Genomic DNA, 26,105 nt, shown 5'->3' with positions numbered 1-26,105 from the left:
GTGTGCTTTTCAGACTGGATTTTATACTCTTACCTGATCATTTTTCCTCTTCTTCCAGTGGCCTTTCTGAATTGACTGGGATCCAGAAACAGGACATTGTGTGTTGCTCCATTTTTTTTCTTTGGTTTGGTTTCGTTTAATTCTTGTTCTCACTGCTGTTTTTTTACTCAGCACAGGCTGAAGCAAACCAAGCATGGATGGAACATGTTGTTATCTCTAATACATTTCAACTTTTCAGCAGAAAAAAATTCAACAGGTAGTTCCAAATTTATGTTAAATAGCTGAACCAACACCTCCCACCTTCATCTGAGGTCAGCTGGCACCTCTAAAAGCAAGCTTCTTGCTGGTTGTCATTCAAAATCTGCAGAGTGTTTTAAGCAGGATGACAATGACTTAATTCCAAAGTGAAGCAATTGCAATTGATCTTTTGTTCCTTCCAGTGCTTCTCTGGTGAAGCACCACTCCCTTCCAACTCTTTAAAAGTGTCTCCAAGTCCTTAAAGGTCAGTCAGTTTTAAAAGAATATTAAACAAAGCAGGAAGAGTTTTGGTAGGTGATATATTTATGTGTGTTTAATTTAAAAAATTCACCCAGCAATGTATGGGGACAGGTTGGTTAACTCCACAGAAGATCCTAGATCTTAAGGGAAAGGAAACAGGAATATCTGGATGCATGTTCTCCAGAGTGTATGTGGAAGTGACTTTCTGTCATGGCAGCTCCTGAAATGTGCTACTGTCAAGAGATTTTTTAAAAGAAACTTTAAAATTAACTAGTCAAAGGGGTATGGCAAAAATAACTTTCCCACACCCACCTTCCAACAGCATTACTGTTGCTAGTGTCCCCATGGAAGCTGGGAGAAGTGCTCATGTCTCTTTGCCATGGGACTGGGTTAGAACACACAATCTGGGGACAGAAAATAACGTTTTATGTATTCAAATTTATTTTAGTATTCAGAAATACAGTGTTCTGGGAAAATCACAACTGCCCAAAACGGGGTGATGCACCCCAAGTCACAAGCATCTTTTGAGTTGATTGCTCTTTTTCCTCCTGTGCAAGCCAGGAGAGAGGGTGATTCCAGGGAATAGCTTATGATAAGTGCCTATCATAGGGCAGGCTTGGATGCTTGGATGGGCAAGTGGCCCTGGTTACCTGCTAGTTTTAGAAAGCACATTCAGCTGTGTATTAAAACCTAAATCAGCAAATTCTTTTTAGATTTTTTTTTTTTTTTTTTAAATCTTGGGGCTGGCCTTTGGGCTTGCTATTGTTTATTGGTTTGGTTTTTTGTTTTGCTGTGACTCTGCTTACATACATTTCATGTTATTATCTCTTCTAGGAAGAGTTTAAGTTTTTGGATTGGATGTTTTTTTCCCCTTTTCAAAGTACCTTCTCTCATATGGTATATTAAATCTTCCTTGGCAAGCTCATCTTCAGCCATATTGCATAGGTGGATTTCTTAGGTGAGCAGAGAACAGAATTCAGAACAAGAAAGTAACAAAATGCATTGTTTGCAAAATGGACTTTAGTGGGATAGCTTTGTAGATTTCATCCTCTAGCCTTGGCAAGCCTGAATTAATTTGTTGACATAATTCTGCAAGAACACTTACAGATATTTGCGCAGTGAGATGTGGAGGGAGACCCAGACTTTTATTTTTCAAAATGCATCTATCTATTCATGCTGTCTGTGTGCTAAATGTCACATCAGGACCAAGAGGTCCAGAATAATGAAGTGTTCCAGTCTCTCATCATGTCCTGGCTCAGGGGTCTCTGGCAGTGTGGCAAAGGGAAGAAAGGAGGAGATGAGAAGGGTCCAACTGCTGTCCTGCATGCTTCATGCAGGAGAACATGTGCTAGGAACACATTGGAGGAGATGCCCAAGGGTCACAAATGCTCTTGGATGTCAAATAAATGTACATGCAACAAACTGAAATCAAGATGAAAGGCTGGCAGAAGGACTTATACTCCAAAGTGAGAGCCCCAGGATGTTTTCTTACAGACTGTTTGAAATCTTAGATAATTTACATGAAGTTTGTGGAGAAGGGCAAGGTGAAAGGGCCTTGCCTGCATCACAACATATGTTTCATACTGCAAAGCAAGGCTGCCTACAAGAAGAAATGGATGCAGTGTGTACTACCCAGTAAGTTATCATTTTACATGAGAAGTAATAAGATTTATTTAGCACTGAGAACCTATTGGACTGAGTATTTTAATACAAGAGAGCTAAAATACACACATACAAAAAATGTTAAAATAAATGCTACCTATGGGTTCTTCAAGAAAAAAAAAAAAAGGCTTTTTGTGGTCTTTGTATAGGTTGTTTTGGAGAAGAACTCCTGTGCTCTTTCATCCTCCCCAGGCATGGAAAACAGGCTTATTGACCAATTTCATAAGGGAGCACATTGTGTTCCAGCAGTTTTCCCAAGTGAGTCTCTCATGAGGGCTTAGCTTCTCACAGTGTGTGTGACATGCTTGCCCCAGGCCACCACAAGAATGATGACTCTAGGGCTGGAAAAGGTGTTGGCCAGCAGCTATCCCTTGGGTGAGGCAGAGGATGGAACCTGTGCCTCCACTGAGGGCATTAGAGGGGTTTTGGTCACAACTCCATTTATGTTAATAATATCAGGAAGGGCAGAAAAAGCAGCATTCTGCTTTTGGAGAGGGAGAAACAGGACTGGAAGAGAAAAAGAAAGGGATGCTTATGTTTGCTTGTGATGAAGTAAATGTACATTGCTTGTGGTGCTCTCAGACTTTTTTATGGCCAAATGTACCAGATTCTTTATTAATTTAGAAAGTAATCTGTAGAATTATACTGAGACCCCTGAAACAACAAAACTTTGTGGCTGATAAGTAAACAATAAAACATACGACATGAATATGAAATAAAGAACTTTTGGTATTAGTGCTTGTGAAGAAATGCAGATGAACCTCATCTCAGCTGGACCAAATGCAGCCTTCAGCCCCCCATCCCTAGGGATAAGGAGTCACTGAGAACATCCTGGGCGCTCTCTTCTCTCACAGGCTGAAACTCTGGCAGGTGCCAGCCCAAGAGTCCAGCTGCTTCTTCAAATAAATGGAACCCTTAAACTCTTTATGTCAGATCTTAGTTTTCCCACAGCTTTCTTAGACTTTTCTAAATTCCTTCACCTATGTTCAATTTGCCTGTGTATTTAGTTTAAAAAAAAAAAAAAAAAAAAAAAAGACCCACAATAAAAAAATCATCAAACAAAAAAGAAAATCCAAACAAGCCTCCAAGAAAGAAGTCCACCAATCACTGATACCTTTATACTGCTTCTCCTTAAGAAAGAATTAGGGACACCTGGAACAAGAGCATAGATGAAGAAATCGAGGCAGCAAATACATCTGAGTTTTCATATGGTAAATTATAATAACAACCAAAATGTCTTGCAGCAGAGTAATATCAATACCTTGAAACAGGTAGGAAATTATAATCAATTTCACTGATATGTTGGCAAGTGTTAACTGCATTTTATATGAAGCCTTTATTCTTTAATGAAACACATTTTTCCTGCAGAAACAATTTGCTTTTAGATTCAACTTCATACACAGAATGCAAGTAATTACATTTAAGCTTGTTCTTCAGCTTTTTAAAGCTGTTTCTAAAACTGGATGAATAAAATTGTGTGCTTGACAGATTATCTTTCTGTGGACCTTTTAGAAAGGCTCCCACTAATGATGAATTAAAAATAAAAATAAAAATAAAAATAAAAATAAAAATAAAAATAAAAATAAAAATAAAAATAAAAATAAAAATAAAAATAAAAATAAATAAAAATAAAAATGGAAAAGGAAGAAAGGAAGGAAGGAAGGAAGGAAGGAAGGAAGGAAGGAAGGAAGGAAGGAAGGAAGGAAGGAAGGAAGGAAGGAAGGAAGGAAGGAAGGAAGGAAGGACAAGAGCCAGCATGGGTTTGTATGCATGTTAAAATGACAGCTAGCATTTCAGTTTCAATAAAAATAAGCAAATACCTTCAGTGCCACCAATTAATCATTAACTTGAAAGTTAGACAAGTCTGTCACTTAAATATTAAAGATGAAAAAACCTTCAAGGTTTTTTAAATGAAGGTTTATTAAATGAAATGTTTTGTTGATTTCTTTTACTGTTTGTTTAGACTAAACTGTGGTTTTTAATACTCCCATAAAGGGGAGTTATCAATGCTCTTTCTTCTGGTAGTATAGACATTGGGGAGGCAAGGAGTGTGAGATGCCAGTTTTCATTACAGTTCTGTTAAAGCTCTTTCCTGTCAGAAAAAGTCAAACTGTTTTGCTTCCCTTCTGCAGAAAATTGACAGCTGATAGGTGAAACTTCAGGAATAATTAGTGAAAGTAGCTATGTAAATTCCATTGGGGGAATCAATCTTTAACAAATATATTTAAATTAATACAGTGTCCTTTTCTTTGAACAGTGACAGGGTGCAAAAAGATTATTTTGGATTCCTTTAACAGCATCTAGAAATCTACATTGCCTCTTTAAAAATAAATTACAGCCCACTCTACTCACAAAATCACAAAGGGAGAGAGTGATATTTGAAATTAATTCAAAAATTTCTCCAGCATGTTTCCAGCTGTCAAAAACGAATTGAAGATATGCCAAACATATTTCAAAACACTTTCTGTAACTTGAAGATTTCTCAAGTAATTTTTACTGCCAAAATCTTTACTCTGTCTTTAATGGGCCCATACTTTTTCCTAAAGCTGTAGGATATTTCTTTATTTAGGTCCCTCCCTTTATTTTTCTTTACCCCCCCACCCACCAAAAAAAAAAAAAAAAAAAAAAAAAAAAAAAAAAAAAAAAGCTAAATAAAAAACCAGAAAGATAATGATGAAATTTGCACAATTTGGGTGCTGAGTTTGGAGTTTGGGTTTGACTTTTTTCTTTGTTTTATTTTGTTTTGTTTTGTTGGTTTTGTTTGTTTTTTGGTTGTTTGTTTTTTTCAGTGAGTAAAATGTTTTATCTCTTAGAAAGAATAAAAATTCTTACTGTAGTGAGAGGAATTAGGCTTGGCTTTAGGGATCAGGACTACTCAAGCAAAATGGTACCCCTAAACTGGGGGAAGATAGAACCCAAATATATATAAGATCTGCTTAGCCATAGGAACACTGAGGCTGCCTGAATAGATTTTGTAGTGTGATGCCATGCATAGCTCAATAAATATTTCCACTGGAAGAGTGAGTTCATGTTCTGTGCTGTCAAATGAAAAATGGTACACTGGCTGAGGATCCCCTGGATAGCTCATTTTGTATAAGCAGTCCTTTTGCAGGTGCCTCTTTGTATTGGAACTCCTACTGTATTAAACATTTGCATTCTGCTTTATCTTCAAAATGCTTTATAAACACTTCAGTATCAATCATCTTCATACATTTATGAAGACAGGTAGCATTAATACCTGTCAATAGAAGGGAGAATTTTTGGCTTGAGACTCTATAATCTCAAGGCTATTTTTAGCTTTGAGTCTATACTAGCACAGAGCTTGGAAATCTCAAAATAGTGTCCTTTTTCTCTGTGGTTGAACAAAGCATTGGCAGAGCTGCCTTCCTTTCCTTCACAGCGCTCCAACCTTTCAGGGAGTTGAGCGTTCAATACACACGCGGTTCTAACACTTCAAATCCATTCATGAGGACCATAATTCTTATCACACTGGGAAGAGATTTCTGGAGATATATTTTCTATAATTTACTGGTGTACACAGAGCTATTACTCTTTGTTGAAGAAACTTTGGAAGACTTCCTGTCAATATTTTTCGCGAGACTGTAACTCGAAATGCCGTTATCAGCAAGGTGTTTCTATGCGAAGCCACAACCAGGTGAAAGCCATAACTCTTTCTTATTAAGAATTTACTCCAACTTCTATTAAAATCAATGAAAAGATCTTTCTGACTCTGGCAGGTACAGAATTGCTCAATAAAATGTTGAAAATGCCCACAGGATATTATTGTTCAGTCCGTAAAAAGTCAGCCAAAAACTTACTCTTTTTCACAACGTAATGTGTGTACCTGTGCTTCAATTCTTTCAAAACCACTGGGGGATCCTGGTTCTTCAATAGACTGTTCACTGGAGTCAAACATTGGCAAATAACCCTGTGGGCTCAAGACCTTTTACTAATAGCCTTTTGTTCATACCTGCTAAGCCATTTAAATTTCATACGAAGAGCATGTCTAAGATCTCTCTGTCAAACTGTAAAGAAATATCAAAGAACCCAAAACATAGTTCCTGAAAATGTAAAGGAAAGCTCAAAATAAAATCACAGGGCACTAAAATGTTCCAAGATTTTAGAGCCAGGAGCCCACAATTCACAAGGGTTATCACCTGCTTTGTGAGGGCGTTAGGGTTTTCAACACAGTCATTTTTATACCAAGTGCAAAAACTTGGAGGAGAGCAAGATTATAGTTTTAGAAAGGCAGATTTTATCTCTATCTGTGGACTTCAACTGATGGTGAAGAAGTATAAAATTCTATGGGTAATGATCCTTGCTTTTTAACATGGCTCTTAATTTTAATTTCCAGCAAGATCTGCCTCTGTCTGCAGATTTGAAAAGTCCTCTACCTGAATTGACTCATCCTAGGGGGAGTGTGAGCAGCAGCTGCCCATGGAAGAAAGAACGGTAAAAAAAAAATAAAAAAATAAAAAAACCAAAACAGCTTTCTGGGGACAGTTAAATATTCTGAGCAATGAGTCTTTATATTTTCAGGTAAAGTTAGAAGCAATTGTTGCAGGTGCTGGAGGATAAGTAACCTAAATGTTAGGCTAAAAATGTTAGGTTTCTTTGGATAGAATGATTTCAGTGCTTATGAGCTGATCACCTTTGGCTTTATTGGGCAATAAATCCTATCCACCTGTACATACTGAAGTGGCCTTTACACATAATGCTTTTACACAAAGACCCACCCATCATGTTGTAACTTGTGTTAAAAGAATTCCTGTTCCAGCCAATTCAGCCTCTGTCTCTCAGTGTGCCATTGTAGGGATTAGATTTTTTTCTCACCTTGGGGACAGTTTGTTCAAGCCAAAACCATCATTTTACATTACAAGGGCCATTGGAAGGCTACAGCTGTCTACAGCTGTCTGTTCAATGTTGTGCTTCGTGGGTGGTTTTTATGAGACCTGATTGATATTACCAGAACAAGTGTAGGTTAGCAGAGGAAGATCACAGCTCCTGAAAGTCTCTGCAGCTTCCTTTAATGCTCAGTTCACCTCTGGAACGGTTAAATATAATACTGTTCACTTGAATTAGGTATTGAGACAGTAGATTCCTATAAATTAAGGGTGGCATTAGAGCTAACCACTCATAGATGACCTTTCTCCCTTTCTTTATCAGAATAATTCTTGATGGTGTCATAGAGTCCTGTATTTATTCAAGGCTTAAACATTCCAGTCCACTGTTCCCTTGAGAGATTATTTCACAGCTCAATTCACCTGTGTCATGGAGGATTCCTTACAGCTTAGTCTGACTCTATTTTTAATGGCAGATGGAGTGTCCACCTTTTTCCTGGTTTCGACCAGGACAGGGTTAATTGTTTTACAGCAGCCAGTAAGGGCCATGGCTAGGACACTGAGGTTATTCTATATCACCTCACATCACTGCCAGGGGAGGGGAAAAGAGACCTCTGCTTCCAAGGAGAAGAGGTTCCTTCTACTCAAAATATCATGGTGGGGAGCCCTCTGGTATTGTTTATTGTTGCAGACTCCTTTGTGAGCATTTTTACACATAAATCACAAGTCTATTTTGTGTACTTTTATTATTTATTTTTTTTTTTTTACTGTTCATTTTCTTATCTCATTGCTGTTTCCAGTATATTGTTCTTATCTCAACTTGTGATCTTTGCTTTCTTCGCCTCCAATTGGAAGGCAAGGGTGGAAACATCACATGATTTTTTACTGGGAGTACTAAATTGGAAAATATCATTCCTAAACCATGACAACCTTAACACTGGAAAAAAAATATGCAAGTGTACTGAACTTCCTGCAGTATCTGGAATTTGATTCACAAGATGGTGTAACCATTCCATATGAGCCTCACTCACACCTGTCTCCCAGGTCCTGACTGTTCAGCGTTTCCCTAAAGCATTTTCCTCTTTTAAATTACTGTTCTGTCAGCTATATCAAATACATTTCCCTTATGTTTTTAACTTCAATAAATGATGCATATATTTCTGTAGACATAATGCCTAGTTTCATATTTATGGAACTGTTTTAAGGTTTCTCTTCAAACAGCTCAACTAATGGCCACATTTATCTAACAAATGATCTGAGCTCAAAAAATATTGCAAACCTTTACAGGTTTAGAACTGATTTTCTTTGGAAACTTGGAACATTTTACAGACTTTCTGAAAAACAATAATCAAAACAATCAGCAAGGTAGAAAAATATTTCTGGATGTAGTTTTCAAAATTCTGTGTTTTGCCTATGTGTCCAACCTTCTGAATTAGCTGACTGATACTTTTCAGCCACATTCCCTTACAGTTGGTTATTGGCCACCCCATTGGAAAATGTCCTGACAGGCTCTTTGTGATGAATGTCATGACTCAGAACTGAAGATGGGGTATGGAAAGGTTTGTGATCTCTGTTCTTTCTGTATGGGAAGAACAGGGTCAGAAATTACCTCCTCTCAGTACAGCATAGATATATTTTTGTCAGAAACTTGTCCTAATCTTCAATATTGAAACTTGAACAAAACAAAAGGAATTTTTCTTAGTCAAGATCCTCCTAAGAATTTAGTCTGCAATATGAAAATCTCCCCAAAGGATCCCTTATTACCAACAGTCCATGATGACAATCTGAGATCTCTCACACAGAGATCAAGTATAGTTTGGAGATGGCAAATTATTTTCCTCTGCACTTGGCCTAACACATCAAAATTTCCTGCAGAGCATTTGGAAGAGCAGGTAGTGATTCTCATGTATCAGTCTCTGTGTTAGCAGATCTGGGGACTATTCTGATAACATATGACCAGTGAGTAACATTCCTGATTTAAACTCCAATTTCAAAGTGCATTTCTAGTTCTTCTCATAGTAGCTAAAATGATTGGTTTTGTTATATTGTGTGATAAAAGGCTGGTTTCTACACACACACACACACACACACACACACACACAAACACACACACACAGAGAAGCACAGGGGAAGAACAGTGGATAGGGGAACCCCAGAGGTATTCCCAGGGTATTCCCAGGCACATCACAGAGGCTCTGGGCCTCCAGAGCTGCTTGCATGCCCCAGTGGCATCAGGATCAGAGGCCACTGGGTAGACTGTGCCTAAGTTCAGCTGCTGGAGGGATCCCCAATGCACAAATACATATGTGCTTATTTCCCACTAATATATCAATCAATCAGAAGGGGGAAAAGAATGAGGCCATTGAGGCTTGCTGGGGTTTCTACATAGGTTGATTTGTGAGTCTGGCAGTGTATTTATGACTGCTGTGCTTATCTGTGTGTCTGTGCTTATTGGAAATGCATGCTGCTTGTTGGCCATGGGAGCACAGAGCTGCAGCTGCCTTCTCCATGTTGTTGGCTGCTGGATTCAGCAACATAAACCAGGTTTTGTTGTGAATTTTTCTTGTGTGAAATCCATGTCTGTTTGTGCATTTGCTTTGTTGGAGTCAAGCAACATTGAAAACATTTATTAATTTTTGTGTGTGTGTGTTTGCCATTCATGTTAAATGTTCTTTTGTGGTGTTCCTGGCAGCCTTGCCAAAGTGAAGAGCCAAATACAAGTGAATTGAGGAGCCATAGAAATGGCCTTAGGGGCTCTTTATTCATTGATCAAAACAATGTGTACAGGTAAAGCCCAGCTGCTGGCATTGGCACAATACCTGACAGCCTTGGGAGCAGGTACCAAGAAAATTGGCTTTGAATTGCTGGAGTTGCACACAAAATCTTAAAAAATACAAAGATGTCCCACTGAAATAACTGAAACCACTCACACACTTCACTGCTTTGTGCTTGTATGAACCAGCTTTTTACCATATGGGTCTTTTGTTTGCCACTGAATACATGTGATTACCCCAGCTCTCTCTCAAATCAATTACATTTGCATAATTCAAAATATGTTTTCTTGGGAGGAGAGAATAAGTAATATATTGCATTAAAATAGTAGATGAGTTGTTGGCTGTGCATGTTCTCTAGTTCAGGTTTTACAAATAACTGTGACCTCCAGATCCAAAGTCCAGTTACTCCTCCTCCCTGTAGCACCTGCAGCATTAATGACTGGCAATAGTGAGTTCTGCACCTGGACACTCCCCACTCATAAAATGTACTTCACATTCTCTGAAGTACTTGTTAGAACCAAGTTAACAAACTTTTCAGACTCTGTAGGTAGCCTGGCTGCTCAAAGGGCAGTGCACCTACTCTAAGAATTTGAGGGTTTTAATTGTAAAGTTTTTAATGTGTGAGTAATATTGTCTCCTGCAAAATATTACATTTAGAGGAAATGAAGTTAGCAAGCTTTTTGAAAATAAATAGTTGATTATCTTGGTCACTGTTTTGTCACAATGTCATGCTATCTACTTTCCCTGACCCTTCAGGGAGGCAGGAGAGCAGTGTAAACAAACACGAAATCAGTCACTTCAGTTTTCCTCATGATCTGAGTCTGCTGCTTATTTGCTATGGCCTTGCTCTTCAGAAGAGTTCTGCTGAAAAAACAGTGCTTGATAGAGCTCAGAATGACTAAGCTGAAAACAGTGCTGTGGGTTTGCTTCAAAATCAAATTTCCAATTATCATTGGTGGCATAAGAAAATGTTGGCCATTTTGCATAACAATATTGTGTATAAAAGTCCATTTAGAGGATGAATTATTTTATATTCTATTTGTATATCTTAAATCCAGATAAAATATTCGACAGCAAAGTGCTTCATTTCTTTTCTTCAAAGGTTATTTATGGTTTTGAAGTGAGCAAACACCAGGCTGTGTTGCTGTGTTCCAAAAGGGGAAAGAAAACCCAGCAAAACCAACAACACCCCATACAGATATGGTGGGGTTTTCTTTCCACCCTGGGCAGGGCTGGTATTCACAGCGTTCCTTTCACAGGGTCAATAACTCTCGCTGATGAAATGGAGTTTTGTGGCAGTGGAGCTTTGTGTTTTTCCCCTTTGGAGCCCAGTACCCACGGGGGCCATGCCCACATTTCCAGGCTGGCACAGACCCCTGGTGGCTGTGGGTGCCAGAGCCAGCTATGGGGCCGCAGCTGCCTGCCCCACTCCAGCTGCACGCGTGGGAGGGAGCAGCCAGGGAGGGAAGGAAGCAGAAGTACCTCCCCACGCCACTCCTCTCCTCTGCAGCAGAGCACAGCAAGCACCAGGCTGAGAGCTGAGCCCTGGGAGCTTTCTCTGGGTGCTACGTGCCAAAGCCACATGCTGCAGTGCTGCGGAGCATGGCCTCCCTGGAGAAGTTCATTCATTCTCTGGACCTCAGAGCCCTCCCCAGGGTCCTCCAAATCCAGTCAGGCATCTACAGCCAAGGTGAGCACTGAGTGTTTTCTGGCAGGGCTTTGCAAGCCTGTATTTGACATCAGGGCCCCCTTCACACTGGAACGTGGATCATGGGGGAGGCACACGAAGGATGCTCATGGAGTTGTCTCCTAGCAGTTTCCCACCAGCTGAGTGCTGAGTGTTTTATCAATGGCTTTGGAAATGTCTTTGGTGCAGTGTGCATTTGGTCTTCTCACTGGCAATGAAAAAGAAACTGTAGTTAGTCCTTATTATATTCTGGAAAGAGTACTGGAATAAGACACGAATTTGCTTTGAGCTTAAACAGAGCATCAATCAAATCACCTCACAGAGGTTAATTGATTTAACTCATCTTGGACTTCTGGGGCTGCCATGGAGAAGTGCCTTCTGTCTCAGAAATAAAGAACCAGGGAGTCTGGAAGGTGACCTTGAAGGACTATAAGATTTTCCTGAAAAATCTGTCCTGGATTTGGGGGCACTTCAAGTGTGCAACAATGCAAAGGGGCTGGTATGAGCTGGACAGGAGCAACACAGGGGTAATACTTTACTGGGTTTTCCTGCTGCAGATCTATTTTTATTATGTTTTTAGTGCTCAAAACACATTCAAAAGGCGACAAAGAGGATTGCATTAGATGGAAAAATCTGCTCTTGGTTTAGGAATGGATTTTATTCAGTGATTGTGAAGATATCATGTCAAGCCCATGTATCAGTCTAGAAAAAGACAGTTATCACCATGCCACTGAAAGGGAAAAATTTGGGTTCAACTATCAAACAGAGAAGGTTTCATGAAGTGAGCTGAGGTCTTCAGCTTCAGCCAAACACCCATTTCAGGATCCACAATATCTATCTTTACATCAATATGAATATTCCATACTGGTCCCTAGCAGAAGGAGAGAGGAGGTGGCCATGGAAAGTCTGATTGGCAACCAGTAGCTGTGGCCAGATTGGGCGATTTTTCCCTCCATGACAACAGCCTGTTTAGGCAGAAAGGAAATGGGAAAGGGCACACTGAATCTGTGAAGGTAGTGCCCTGCCCATGTGCTCCCAATTGCCCATCCTGGCTGCTCTGAAAACTATGCTATGAATAGTACTAATATATAGAAAAAAATGTTCTGGGAAATAAACTTAGCTAAAATTACTAGAAACTTTTAAAAATACTCTTTTTCTGAACTTTGCTATGTGGCCTGTTCAAGTTGTATCTCTTACAGTGGTCTGGCAGCAGTGGCAAGTAAATTTTTGATAAGAAAATTACCAGCTAAGTGATGAAGAGTAGAATTAAAACTAAAAAAGGGAAGCTCATCTCCCTAAGCTGGAGTAGCCACTGTATTCATCTCTTTTCACACAGCTAGGAAGCAGAAGTGATATGAAAACAAGTTGTATGCATTTGTACAAGTAGGTATGCATAAATATATATATATATATATATATATATATATACATATATATACATACACATATACTTATGTGTACACAAAATGCTGTGAGATGTGTGTATATATGTACGTATATACAAAATGCTATGATAAAATGATGGTAGCCCAGCTCTCTGCAGGTTTCTGAGTTCCCACAGTCTGCATCCTGCTATTCATGGATGGTAAAACTTATACTTGTAGCCAGAGTATTTCAGTTTGTGATTCTATTTACCCTCTAAACCCTTCCACATGAGGAGAAAAACACTGGTGTTTGCAGCAATTCCTCACATGTGAAATGAAAAAGGCTAGTAATTGTTGACTAGCCTTGGGAGAGGGAGGTACTTTAGAGACCTCAGAATATTAGCAGTAAAGTGATAGCCCTCGTGCTGCTCCAATGCATTTTTGGTCTTCAGCAGCACCACATCTTCCTGTCCTCTGCTCCTGGTGGCTTCTCAGCTGTTCTCATAGGTGTTCTACCAGCACAGCAGCTGCAGCACCAACAACCACATGTGAGTCTCTTGTTTATACAACAAGCAAGACTGATATACTCTGCTTGGCTCCTTGTCCTCACAGCCAAGATATCCCAAAAATACTTGCAAGACCCAGAAACACCAATGTCCTGTAGTAGGCTTCTGTGGGTTCCCCTTCTTCCTTGCTTCAGAGGAAGATTGAGATGCTCAAGGCGCTCAGTGCCTGATAGGTTTGCAGAATCTAGGGCTACAAAAGGTCTTCTCAGGCCAGGTCCTTGCTCCCTTTCTCTCCCTCCTTCCCTGAGCTCTCTGTCTGTGTCAGATCTTTCCTGAATATTTTCCTCCCTTCTGCACCTGGAGGCTGGGGTGAACACATGGTTCTGTGATTGCATTATGATTTATGTTACATTTTCTGTTGCAAGACTAGTGCTTCAGAGAGAGTCTGAAGTAACTCCTGTTATATTGCTAAACAGGAGAATGGGCCACTTTGAGCACTTCAAGTTTCCATTAGGACAACCACTCTTTAGTACTTCCTCAGGCAGATCCCTCTGCCCCTGCACCAACCTTTTTGATCTCTCTTACCCCATGCAGTACACCAGCAATCACAGTGTGGGTAATGGCAGGTCTGTCAGCAGGGAATATGGGTTTATTGCTGTGGCTGCTGGGACCAAATCTGAGCATTTGTGCACTGATTGTAATAGCTCCCAAATGGTACACAGCCAGTCTGGTCAGCTAAGTGGTTTTGTGGAGTGGGATTTCATAGGAATCTGTAACCATTCTCAGCACAACCTGCAGATAGTAAGGGAGAGGATCAATTGTTAAAGCATTACTTGTGATTGTTTGAAACTGATCAATCACCAGGGATATTTAATTTTCCTGTGTTAGAATTTCAAATAGGAAGAATTTTTATATACGTAAATGTTAATGGATGTTCTTCACAGCACCTCCCAAAAAGGGCAAGGTTTCTTAACATAGCTCAGCCAGGTCCATAGACTAGCTAAGGGAGTAAATAATGGCCTACTGCATCCATCAGAGCCGTCACATCAAAGCTGCAGCAGCCAACCAAAGAAGGCTGCAGCAAAATACGTGATAATAAGACAACACAGTGTAATTGATTCACTGCTCTCTGGTGCTCTGTGTGCTGCGGGGATGAAACTCTCTGTTTACTCTATTGGAAGCAGCATTTTCCACACACTGCATTTAGGTCTAGTGGTTTTTCAAATATAGGACTTGCAAACTAGCCTTACAGGTCCTGACAGATTTCCAGTACCTCTGGAAGCATAAGGAAAGTGTATTATTTTTTGAAGATGGATATTTACCATGTGGTGAGGTATTTTTATTAGAAGCTGCAAAGTTAAGCTCCAGGGAGAGAGCTGGAATTAACTTGCCTTTGGCAAGGTAACATCTCAGAAAGAATCCATTCTGCCTCTATATCCATGTTACACCAAATACAATCTAGGTCTCTCTTTTCAGACCTAAGCCTGCCTGCTACTGTTCCCAGTGGAAAGTAAGTAGAAAACATATGCTGTGTGCACTCATTCTATCATTAGTCTCTCTACTGGCCTATAAAAAAAATGTTCCTGCTGATATTGGTGGAATGTGATGTATTTAACTATAGTTCCCCAAACTGCAAATGGACATGACTTTATAGACCCTGCTTCCACGTGGAATACTTTCAGCTAGTAAAGCCATGGGCAATTGAACTTTTGCCTTGGTAGTGAATACTATGCTTTGGACACCTTTCTCAGGAAGTTCTGCTCCTGTTTATCTCTCTGTTCCTGGCATGAAGAAGAGGAAACCATTTTCCTTGAATGATATCAGTGATTTTCATGCTACACTTGGACTTTGGAGTTGGTTGAAGCCTTACCAGTTTGCCCCTAGACAGAATAGTCAAGGTTTGAGGTGCTTGTTCACACTCCCATGTTCCTATTCTGCTTTGGCTCCAGCTGTGTGGGGCTGCATAGTCAGAGACCCAACCTGCAGCCATCTCCTCCTGCTGTCTGACACTTTGCAGAGTCAGAAATGTGGGGTGTTATAAGAGTCCTGAGCTCTTCCAAAATGCTTTCCATCATCATATTCAAAGTCTATACAGAAGCAGAGAAACTGCTGTTATCTCTGGCTTGAAAACAGCAACACCGATAAAAGGAGATGGTAGTTCTGCAAATGCCAGGGATGCCTCTCAGGGCAGTTCCTTTGGCAGGACAGTCCTTGCTACAGAAACTGGACTGTACTGTTAAATCTCTGAAGGGAATTGGAAGGATGATTATAAAATGAAAGCAAGTCTGCCAGATACAAATAACTTTGTAATCAGTACTGATTAGAAAGGAACTACAGTGCAGGCTGAAGTACATGACAATTTAATAGCTCATTAAAATATGTTATTATAAAAATTAAATTGCTGAAACTCCATTGGGAACTAGATTTGATTGATCAAATATCTTTCTTTGAACATTTTAGTAAATATTGATACTTAGTGGGTGAGGAAAGTACTCTCTGACCACTGATTTTTACAGATAGCATGCAAGTGTGGGCTTTCATCTTTATGTTGCAAAAATTATGTCTGTTTTAATACTAATATAATTATTTTATGGGTAATTGAATTTAATATTTTGCAGGCTTAATTTAACCACTGGCAGAACAGTAAAAAATGACAACTTTAATCATGAAAAATGAAGAACTGTTCAAGGCACCTCTTCTGTTGGTGTTTGTTTTCATTAGCCTACCCACAGTCTTCTCATTCTTGCCCCACTTAAACACATGCATCAGTGCATGAATGGTATTCCCCCATTTCTTCAGGGGTTGGGACTTGCCAGAATGTGGGTAGAGTTTGTAGCTCTGCTCTGTGGTTGAGTTATTTGAAAACAGCATGTGTGTTGTGTAAATTGCAGTTCCAGGACATACCCTCTTTTACAACAGACCTGTGAAACACATTAGGAAGCTCTGAGCTCCTTCTCTGAGGAGAAGGGAGCCCAAAGCCAGCAGCTGCCATCTCTACAGGCTGGGTATGTAGTGAAGCAGCATGCTGTAGCTGTGGTTCTCCAGTCTCTGGGGTCCAGGAAAGTGCCAGGTCTGTGCAGGGAGAAAATATTGGGAAGAGGCAACAAGTACATGTTTTGTTAATGTCTTTCCAGACCTAAGGGATCTAAAGATTCTTAAAACTGACAGGTTGTGATTTCTCCTCTGGGCAGATGTTTGGTGCTCTCTGACAGCTGCATGAGAGGCAATGCCACACAAAACCCTTTGGATGAATAGTTCCGTTTCAAAACTCATTTTGGTGAATTGTAAACATGACTCATGGTTCCTCTTGCTGGCTATGTACTGGCTATGCTCACTGTATCTGCAGTTTCAGTTTCACTCTCTCTGCTTTCCGACTGGAAAATGGCATCTTTCCAGCATGCATTTCTGCAAGAATTTCAGGGAAATGATGGGGTCTGCTGACCATCAACAGAGTTCAAAAGGTCTTGTTAACCCTCTTACTGTAGCTAGGCAAACTGAACATAAAAGGAATTCTTATCTATCCAGTCTCAGCTGTCTCGAGTCCTAATTTTGACAAGAAATATCTCTCAACTCTGACAGTTCAAAAATGATCACATAGGGTAGATTTTTTTTACAGTTTCTGAGCCAACCTAGAGAGGACAAATCCTCCTCCCTTATCAAGTGTGATAAGCCAATGAGTTGATGAAGGCTAGGATATGCAGTCTGTAATACGTATGAATAAAACAAGCAAACTGCCTCTTCAGGATTGATAAAGCTACTTTTTCAAACGAAAGGCAACAAATAATTTAAACAGAGGCCAAGCATAGACAGCTTTGATGAAGATAATTAGGTCTGTATTTCTTAGAGGTGAAATATCATTTAAGTGTTCTCTAAATTTGCTGGGTAGAGTCTTGGTGGAGTGCATGCCAAGAGAGAATGACACAAGAAATTAGTGAAACTTGTGGTACAGTGCTTTCTCTTACTATTTTTTGTCTTTTTGTTTTTTTTAAAGATAAAGAAGCCAAACCTATCAAAAAGTTGAAGGGTGGTTTCCTTTGAATACAGTTGTTTCTCTTCCCTTTGATTAAGCAAGTAAGAGCAAAAGCCTTAAGTACAGCCAGAGTAACAGATAGATAGGATTCTCTTTTGTGGTCAGTTGTTAGAGCACATTGGTAAATTTTCTCTATTAATACCAACCACTGAAACTCTCCTGCCCTTGTTCAAGCTTCTTCAAATGCCTGTTTTATTCTAAACAAGAAAGAAAGTGCTCTTTAGTGGATGTGAGAACAAACCCTTACTTTTATGGGTCAAATATTGCTCATTTTATTCATACTGCTGCTCTCAATGGAATGACTCATCCAGACACAGTGAGAAAAATCTGACACTGGGTAGCTGGCACTCAGGGTGAAGCTGGTATGAGGATCTCCTTTAAGGGGGTTTTCTTTCACTTTTGGGCCACCCTGTGGATGGCACAGGAGGTAGGCAGAATACCCAAATTTCCTGGTTTGTCCCAATGCAGGGCTCAACTCCTTGTCTTGGCTTGCTGGAGCTCCCTCAATGTGCTGGTGTCCTGTAGCAGAGAGCTCCCCAGCTGTCATTGCTCATGGGCTCCAGGGATGTGAGGAGGACGTCTGCAGAAGGAGGGGCCCTGTTTCCCTTCCCATGAACCTATAAAAAGCCTATAAAAGTACCAAGATCATTTTCACAAACTCAGGCTCTGGAAAGATGACAACTATGTTAAATTACACAGGAGGGAAGATCCTGGGATAAACATCCCATGGTACACAAGTCCATGACCACACACTGTTTCTGACCTACAGGGCTTTTGTGACAAAACTTTTTCTTCAATTACCTGGTGATCTGTTCATAAAGGAAAATGGCATTTGTCCAGTTCCACTGTTTCTGGTTAGCTCCCTTGGATACTCAGTAATGACACAAGGGGCATCATGCTCTGATCTCTGTAGGGGAAGATGCTTAAACATGTTTCCAGTTCTGGACTGCACTGTGAAGCGTTCAATACTCTGACCTGATCTTGTAACTCAGTTTGAGCAGCCTTCCTAAACCTTGTCCAACAAAATGTAGTTTTTCTGTTGAACATATAAGTGAATAAATATATTAAATTTAAAGTAATTAATACTGTAAAGAAAATGGATAAAACTAAATAAATCATTAACAGCTCTAACAGTGACTAATGCTGTTCAAAATCAGGTTTGGGCATTGTCTTCACTGCTGTAGTAATTCTGACTCATTTGGGTAAACCCCAATAAAAGGTCAAAGGTGTTTCATTGGGAGCTGTGGTTTCACTTGCTCTTTCCACTATAGTGGGTGCTGCACACATAAAGCTCTGCTGCCACATGCAGTGTGTGAGCCTCTGGATAGATGAGAATCAGAAGAATGCATTTATTAAAAAAAAGGGCCATAAACATATCAGGAAGGGAATAAATCAGAAACCCCAGAGGTAATTTTTTTTTTAAAAGTACATTATGATTGAAATGGCTTAAAGCACTTGACATTTAAAGTTTGACTTTATATGACAAAAGATAAATCTTAACGGCTTTTGTTTTTTGATGGTTTTGTGCTGGGAAATATCAGACCCTTCACAGCCTAAGTAGGTATGATCTAGATAAGATGCACCTTTGTTTAGAGTCTTTTGGAAGATTTGTGTCCCAAACTGATCAAGCCTAAATATTTTTGTTGCTTAGGACATGTTAAAGAGAGAAGAGGTTTTTGAAAGCCCAAAAAGTTGCTCTGTCACTTGACAAAGTCTCTCCCACTCAAATGCACACCACACTCATGACCTGTTATCCTCGGGCATCTGGAGCACTGTGTGGCCACTGGGGAGCTGGGCTCACTTGCTCTCAGTGGGGGCACCTTCTGGGGGTAGGAAGGGAGGGGTGGATAAAAGCCATACAGGTGTTTTATCCTGTTTGCAGCCACTCTCACAGCCTGGGGTTAGAGACAGATGCTGGGGCATGTTTCCTTCTTTGCCTATCACTGTGTATGACTTCCAGCCTCTTCACTACAAACCATTAGATTATTTGAGTTTAGTGGGGAAAATCCAGCTGGCTGCTGAGCATCTTTGATGCTCAGGAGGTATTTGAATGGAAAAAAAAGGCACCTAATGTCTCCCCATCAGAAATTGTTTGCTTTTCCTTCTGCTTAATTAGAGTATAGAATGATAAAAATGATTAAGCAAAACTCTCCTCCTTAAAACTTTAAAATAGGTCTCTTTTCTTGCCAAAGAGCATAAACTCTGAACAATTGGCTAGCCCTCAAATAATGTCCATAAAGAATTATATCTTTTTTTATTGACACTAATTATAGATCCATTATGCCCTTCATATTACTTTGAGAGCCTGCAGCAGCCTTAATAAAACTGTGATTTCAGCTGAGCTATGTTGTAGGGGAGAATGGGCTATTGTAATTCTGGCTGAATGGCTGCACCAGGGGATGGAGCTTTACGTGCAAGCAGAACCATTTTGCCACCCCCTGAAACAGAGTCACCTCTGATGGTGAACTCGGCACCCATATGGGCAACTGATGACAACTTAATAGTGGAGAAAGGAGCACTGGGAAAAGGACATTGGGACAAAGTTCTACCCTTTCAGGAGATGCAGGGAGATCTTTCATCTCCCAGCTAAGCAGCCAGGTTCCCGGTTCTTTGGATCTCCTTTCAAAGACTGCTCAGCCTGCCAGCTGTAATGAATTCAGTGAGTGTTACTGAGACATGAAAGAGAGAGTATTTGCCTTCAAGGATTCAAACCCATGGGACTAGGGAGTCAATGCCTAGTGTTTGGCCTCCAAAGTAATTTGGTTTTGTTAGGAAAAAGGTTTGTTCTTAGTTTAAAAAAAAAAAAAAGGAAAAAAAAAAAAAAAAAGAATGGGGGATACTTGAAAGTGCTTAGCAGCACCCTGTAGCAGGCAGGCTGTGAGACTGGGAGTCAGCCAGCCTGGGCTTGAGCTTCACCCCTGCTGAATAATCCTCTGTGCCACCCTAGCCTTTTGTCTCTGCACTGCTCTCCCTGGCTCTCCGTGCTAAACTGCCCGGAGGCATTTGGCAAAGGGAGTTCCATCCCAGTGAGGTGTTACTGCTGTTTACCCAGGGGCCTGACTGTGAGCAGTGCTTTCTATCAGCATCACTGGGGCGTTCACCTCAGTCACCCAGTGGGAAAAAAAAGGGACCTATTACTGAGATTTTTTTTTTTTTCATGTTGTATTATGAAATATTTATCTCAGTGGTAGTGTCAGATGCCCTGACATGAAGAATGATATCCTCCATCTCAGGTGTTCACTGTATTTATATTTTATATCGGTGTTTTTAATACAAAAATACTCTTCTTGTACCTATAATGAGAAATAAATCCAATAAAGGCCTTATGTTAGGGAGGATGGTGGTGTGGCTGCTTAACATTTTAGGAAAGATGGGGGGAAAAGATATTGAACCAATTGTGGTGTTTGCTTTGATCTGATCATGGTGGTTGATAACGCAGATTGTCAAACTAGAGATGAGCTTACAAAAGGATATAAATGGGTTTTTTATTGGTCAAAGTAACATTCCAGAAAAGATTCTTTCAAAGGCAACAAGCTATTTAATTACAGCCTTCAGGGGCATTGTTTGATCACTGTAAATAAGTTGCTTTATTCTGAGTTTGCTAAAATGTTAGTTAGGGGTGGGTTTTTGCATTATATCGCATACATTTTCTCAAATCAAAAGATTCTGTTCTCAAGGTTACTTGATTTACATTTTCAAAGAGTTATATTTTCTTTGTGACTTGAGTGGGAAAAACAAAGTTATTGTTGTGCAACAACAAATAAGTGTTAAAAAAGTGCATTTTAATTTTAATTTCATTTTTCAATCTATTGTGTGAAAGGGGTCTGCATTACACAGCTGAAGTAAAATCTCTCAGGGTCACATTGTCACAAAGTGGGAATATTCAAAATGTTTTAAGATTAATTATCATGACTTCTAAAGGAAAAAGAACTTTTATTATCCTTTTTGAAAGCTGTGCAGTTTCCCTGGCTCCCTTTTACCAGCACAAATATTTGCTGCAAGTGCCTAGGTAACATTTTTCTTGTCTGAATGCAATCTTCATTGTATTATTCCAGGCAAACTGCCAAGCAAGGGCTAAAATCAGGGCCAAAGCAATCTAGTTGCAGACAAATATGTAATTAAAATCAATACTGTATGTGCAATTGCACTCCCAAAAATGTGGCTGGCAGATTTTAATTTTTAATTTTTATTTTTTTTTTAATCCTAGTATTGATAAAAATGAGGCTTCTGCAATCTGGTCTCAGTCAGTTAGCAATAATCCATCCAACCTCTCACCCTCATAGTGTTTCAACCTCTTAGCCTATTTCAAATAAATCTGGTAATGTATGTTTTACAAATGATAAACTGTTCTCTGATGTCTTTAATTGGATGGAAAATGTGGTGGCATACCTCCATTATTCCATGGTTATATGATCTATCTATTCAACTTTTCTTCAAATGAAAAGTTCTATCCTATGCTCTTCACTGGTGGTATTACAAAGTATTTTGTTTGGATCATATACTCATGTTAATTTCTTTGATGGTAGGACAATGAAATCCCTTGATTTCAATTTTCTTGGGGGGTTTTGTGGTATCATTCTTTTGCAGATATAGACTGAAATTGTCATTAAATATTCTTTAATAACAGTTTTTTGAGAGCTTTAGCCTCTCACCTGCTCCATTTAGTGGATGAGGGAAAGGCTGTGGATGTTGCCTACCCAGACTTAAGAAAGCCTTTGGCACAGTCTCCCACAGCATTCTCTTGGGAAAGCTGGTAGCCCACAGCTTGGACAAGTGTGCCCATCCCTGGATAGAAAACTGGCTGGATGGCCAAGACCAGAGAGTGGCAGTGAAAGAATGGCAAGAAAGACATAAAGGTGTTGGAGTAAGCCCAGAGAAGTAAAACAGAGCTGGTGAAGGGGATTGAACTTAAATCCCATGAGGAACAGCTGAGGGAGCTGGGGAATTTAAGCCTGGAGAAAACAAGGCTAAGGGGACACTTTACTTCTCTCTAAAACTACCTAAAAGGAAGCTGTGGTGAGGTGAGGGTCATTCTCTTCCCCCAAGCAACCAGTGACATAACAAGGGAAAATGGCTTCAAGTTGTGCCAGGGGAGGCTCATCTCGAATATTGGGAAAAAAATGTTCACTGAAAGAGTGGTTAAGCACTGGAACAAGCTGCCCAGGGAAATGGTGGAGTCACTATATCTGGAAATATTTAAAAAGTGAGTAGACATGGCACTTCATGATCTGTACTAGCAGCAGCCAGCCCTCCTGATGGGTGCTGTAGCAATTTCCATAGAGACAGCTGAGTTAGTCTGTGTTGAATTGCTAAGGGACTGAAGAGAGCAAACAATTATGCACTATTTTTACAACAAGAAAACCAGATTGTACTTTTTTGTTAGAGTAGCAACTCTCTTGGTCTTCTGCTCAGTACCAGAATTGTTGAAAGCATGCTTAACCACCATGTTTCTTCACCTGGCACTGGTTGATACTTGTGTGGCACTATAATCCAGAGTATCTCTGATATAGTCATCATCCTGGTGTGCAGCAGAAAGCCTGCTGGGTGAGTCTGGAATCCGAGTACAGCACAGACCTTAAGCCTGCATAGGATCTTCAGCAAGGGAAAGCAGGGGGTGTTGTCCCATCCAGCCTGTGGAAAGCATCTTCCAGATGGGTTTTTACTTTATTTTTTCAATCAAGATTACTTCTCCAGAGAGTTAAAAACCTACATCTTCTTCAGAGAAGCTGAGGATTTTCATGTGTACATCTCAATTGTTGAGAGCATTGCACAAGCAACCAATAGCTTTGTCTGGACAAGTATTCACAATGTAACCACTTCTCAGCATTACTCTCCATCATTCTCCTGTTGTTTTGTGGTGCTCTCTTGAGGCTTTGGGTAAGTTTAGGCTAAAACAACAGTAAGTTATGCTTAGGCTGGGCTCCCAGTAGCTTCTCTTGAGATCTAGGAGATAGTCAAGTGCTTGTCCTTCACAAGTGCTGCAGCAGAGTTAATAAATAGATCACAGACTCAGTAAGAGATGTTAATCAGCCCAGGCTATATTCAAGACTGAAATTGCTCTTGAATGAACACTAGAAAGATTAGTTAGCTAATGGCTGGGTTTTTTTGATTTAACACCTGAGTGGAAAACAAAAAAAAAAAAAAGCTAAGCTGTTTTTTTTTCTTTTCTCCCCATAGTCCCCACCAACAACAGGGAGAGCTGTAAAGAGTGTTGCTCTTCAAGGGAAAGGAGCTCAGCCAGCAATGGTGATATTTCAGTACAGGACTTCTCAATTATTGATTGCAAATATGTAGCCAAAGGTCATGTTTTAAATATTTCTCATTGTCTGATACCACTCTACTCACATAGGTTAGGAAAAAAAAATACTTGAAACTGAACAAGATATAAGTAAGGCCTTAGAGTAATTGTGTGAAGGAAAATGTCTTCTCAGAGGAGATAAAGCAAAGGGCAAAATTAACCCTGAAAACCCTTTGGGGAAGGGAAAAATGGAAATGAGAAAGAATTTCAAGAAGTCAAAGAATTTTAGTAGGAGAGCAAATAAATACACTCACCACTGCATTGGGAGTGGAAATGAGAACAATGTTTCTCACCACAAGGAAAATGAAACTTTGAAATGAGGTTTCAGAAAGGGTACATCCACATCACTTCAGGACAGATCTTGGTTAGTTCTTGAGAGGAAATGCACAGAAGAATGGAATCTAGTATTAAAGTCAACATTTCTGATGTTCTGTCTTCAGTGCAATTCTATCTACAAATGGAACACCATGCGTTCGCTGCATTGCCTTTACACATAGTTAATTGATCCCATGCCCCAAAGCTTCTGCTAATTCCTGCAGAGACCAGGAGGAATTTTCCTTCTTCTGCATAAATTGTCTTTTGAGCTTTTTGGATTTATTCTGATCTCTGTGTACCTGCTTCTCAAACAGTAAAGGCTGACCACAACTAGAATGGAGCAGGGAGGACTGGCTTTGGCAGGACAAGATACAGTTCCAGGTTTTGCTGAGGAAGTGCTGAAGCACTTGGCTGGATTGCTTTGTTCCTTTTCTCAAAGTTCTGAACATGACAGACAGAAATGGAAATTTTTGCTGACAGGTCAGAATCAGTATGCTCATTTCAACATGGGACAGGGATTGCCATTGTTAATTTGCCAGTTTTCCAATTTCTTGTACTTTCTTCAGGTCTTCTGTTACCTCAGGTAGCTCAAATGCTGGCTGCACTTGAATGTCTCCTGGGCACCTTCAGGGTTTTTGGGTTTTTGTGTCCTGCTCTAGCCTGTTGTTTCCTATGGGACATGCTGTGCTCTGTGCCCCTTTAGTGCTGAGCTCCACTGCCTGCTGGTTTCAGGAGACAGCTCCTGACAACCCAGGTAATCCTATGCTCTACTTCTACCTATTTTGGTCTAATAATCTGGGAATGTAGATTCTTCAGACCTTGTTCTCCTTGCAGGCATTTAAGAACCATGTACACATAGAGCTGACTGGTCCCTGAAGTCACAAGATGACCCTGAGGAAGTAAAAGAAGTTGAGGTTATCACAAGTATTATTTCTTATAGTTTAAGTAATTTTTTTTTCAGTCAAAGAGGTAAAGACATTTGACAAAGTGAGAAAAAGCTGAATAATTCTTTTATTTTGTGTTTCTTTTCAGGCTCTGACTATGGGATGTTTGGAAATGAATGCTCCCTGTCAACAGAAGAAGTCATTAAAGTTATTGGCTTCAAAATTAATAAGCTCATAGCAAGTATCTGTGAGAATAATGAAGTCAGCCAGTTTTCAGCCAAAGTGGAATTACCACTAAATTTTCCTGGTATAGTATTTCATGCATACATGTTTTTGAGGAATTATAGCCCTGAGTAATCACCTTTGTTCATTTTATTGATTTGTTGTCTTGATTGATATTTGAGGTTACAACTCAGCTGTCAAGAACACAGTTTTATCAGATGATACAAGACATAGTCAGCTAATTTTTAAATTTCAACTCTTACAGTCCTTTCCCAAACCTGGATAGAAATTATTAATATTATAAAGCTTTGTGGCAATGTTTTCTACACTTGGAGTCCCTTGGTGTAATAATTACAACAAAAAAAATTTTTTCATATACTTATGACTTTGCCAAACCTCTTCTGAGCTGAAATATCCCTTGCTGTGTTCTCAAACTATAATTTATTTACCATTACTACATCTGTATTTTATTATTTTGGGTACAAAATGTTTTCAATACTTTGTTTTCAATACTGCTTTTATTTCAGTAATTTATTTTAACTGTGGTGGCTAGAGTGACTGCTCCATGCTTGGAAACAGGATTAGTGGGGAATGGATGTTTTTTTCTGCTTAAAAAGCCTCTTTCACTGTTTTATAGAAATCAAGATATGTTCATATTTTGGAGGATGGACTTGAAATTTGGTATGTGGTAGTGGCTTGCTACTTGAACCATATCTTCCTCTCTTCATGTTGCCTTGTTAAGGAGAGCTGGACAAGTATTGAACCCAGTCCTAGTTCATCATGTTGCATATTTGTTAATTTTTGAATTTTGCTCTCATCTCAGTTCCTCTGCTGTTAGGGCCCAGCAGCATTGAACAGGGAAGTGAATAAAGCACAGAGGGAGAAGTAGATATCCCTTGTGAATATCCCATGTGTGGGAAGAGGAGGAGGCAAACTATATTAGGAAAATGGTTTTTGACCTCAGAGCAGGACAGAGGGATGAAGACTTTTCTTGCAAAGATCAGAAACAAAGATCAGGAGGCAG

General features: G+C 39.8%; 1 protein-coding gene across 4 annotated transcripts in view; it reads left to right on the top strand.

Annotated features, from left to right (window-relative positions):
* Positions 1–11,312: 11,312 nt before the first annotated feature.
* The window catches only part of THEMIS (thymocyte selection associated), a 76,100-nt gene continuing 61,307 nt past the window's right edge, over positions 11,313–26,105 (top strand). For all 4 annotated transcript variants that reach the window (XM_056488277.1, XM_056488278.1, XM_056488280.1 and 1 more), the window contains exons 1-2: positions 11,313–11,465; positions 25,008–25,166. In XM_056488277.1, coding sequence (XP_056344252.1) covers positions 11,378–11,465; positions 25,008–25,166 — 247 coding nt within the window. In that variant the 5' untranslated portion in view covers positions 11,313–11,377. The remainder of the gene's footprint in view (positions 11,466–25,007; positions 25,167–26,105) is intronic.

Source organism: Oenanthe melanoleuca, chromosome 3 (assembly GCF_029582105.1).
Source record: "Oenanthe melanoleuca isolate GR-GAL-2019-014 chromosome 3, OMel1.0, whole genome shotgun sequence".
Classification (NCBI taxonomy): Eukaryota; Metazoa; Chordata; class Aves; order Passeriformes; family Muscicapidae; genus Oenanthe; species Oenanthe melanoleuca.
This window is presented reverse-complemented; position numbering and strand designations above follow the sequence as displayed.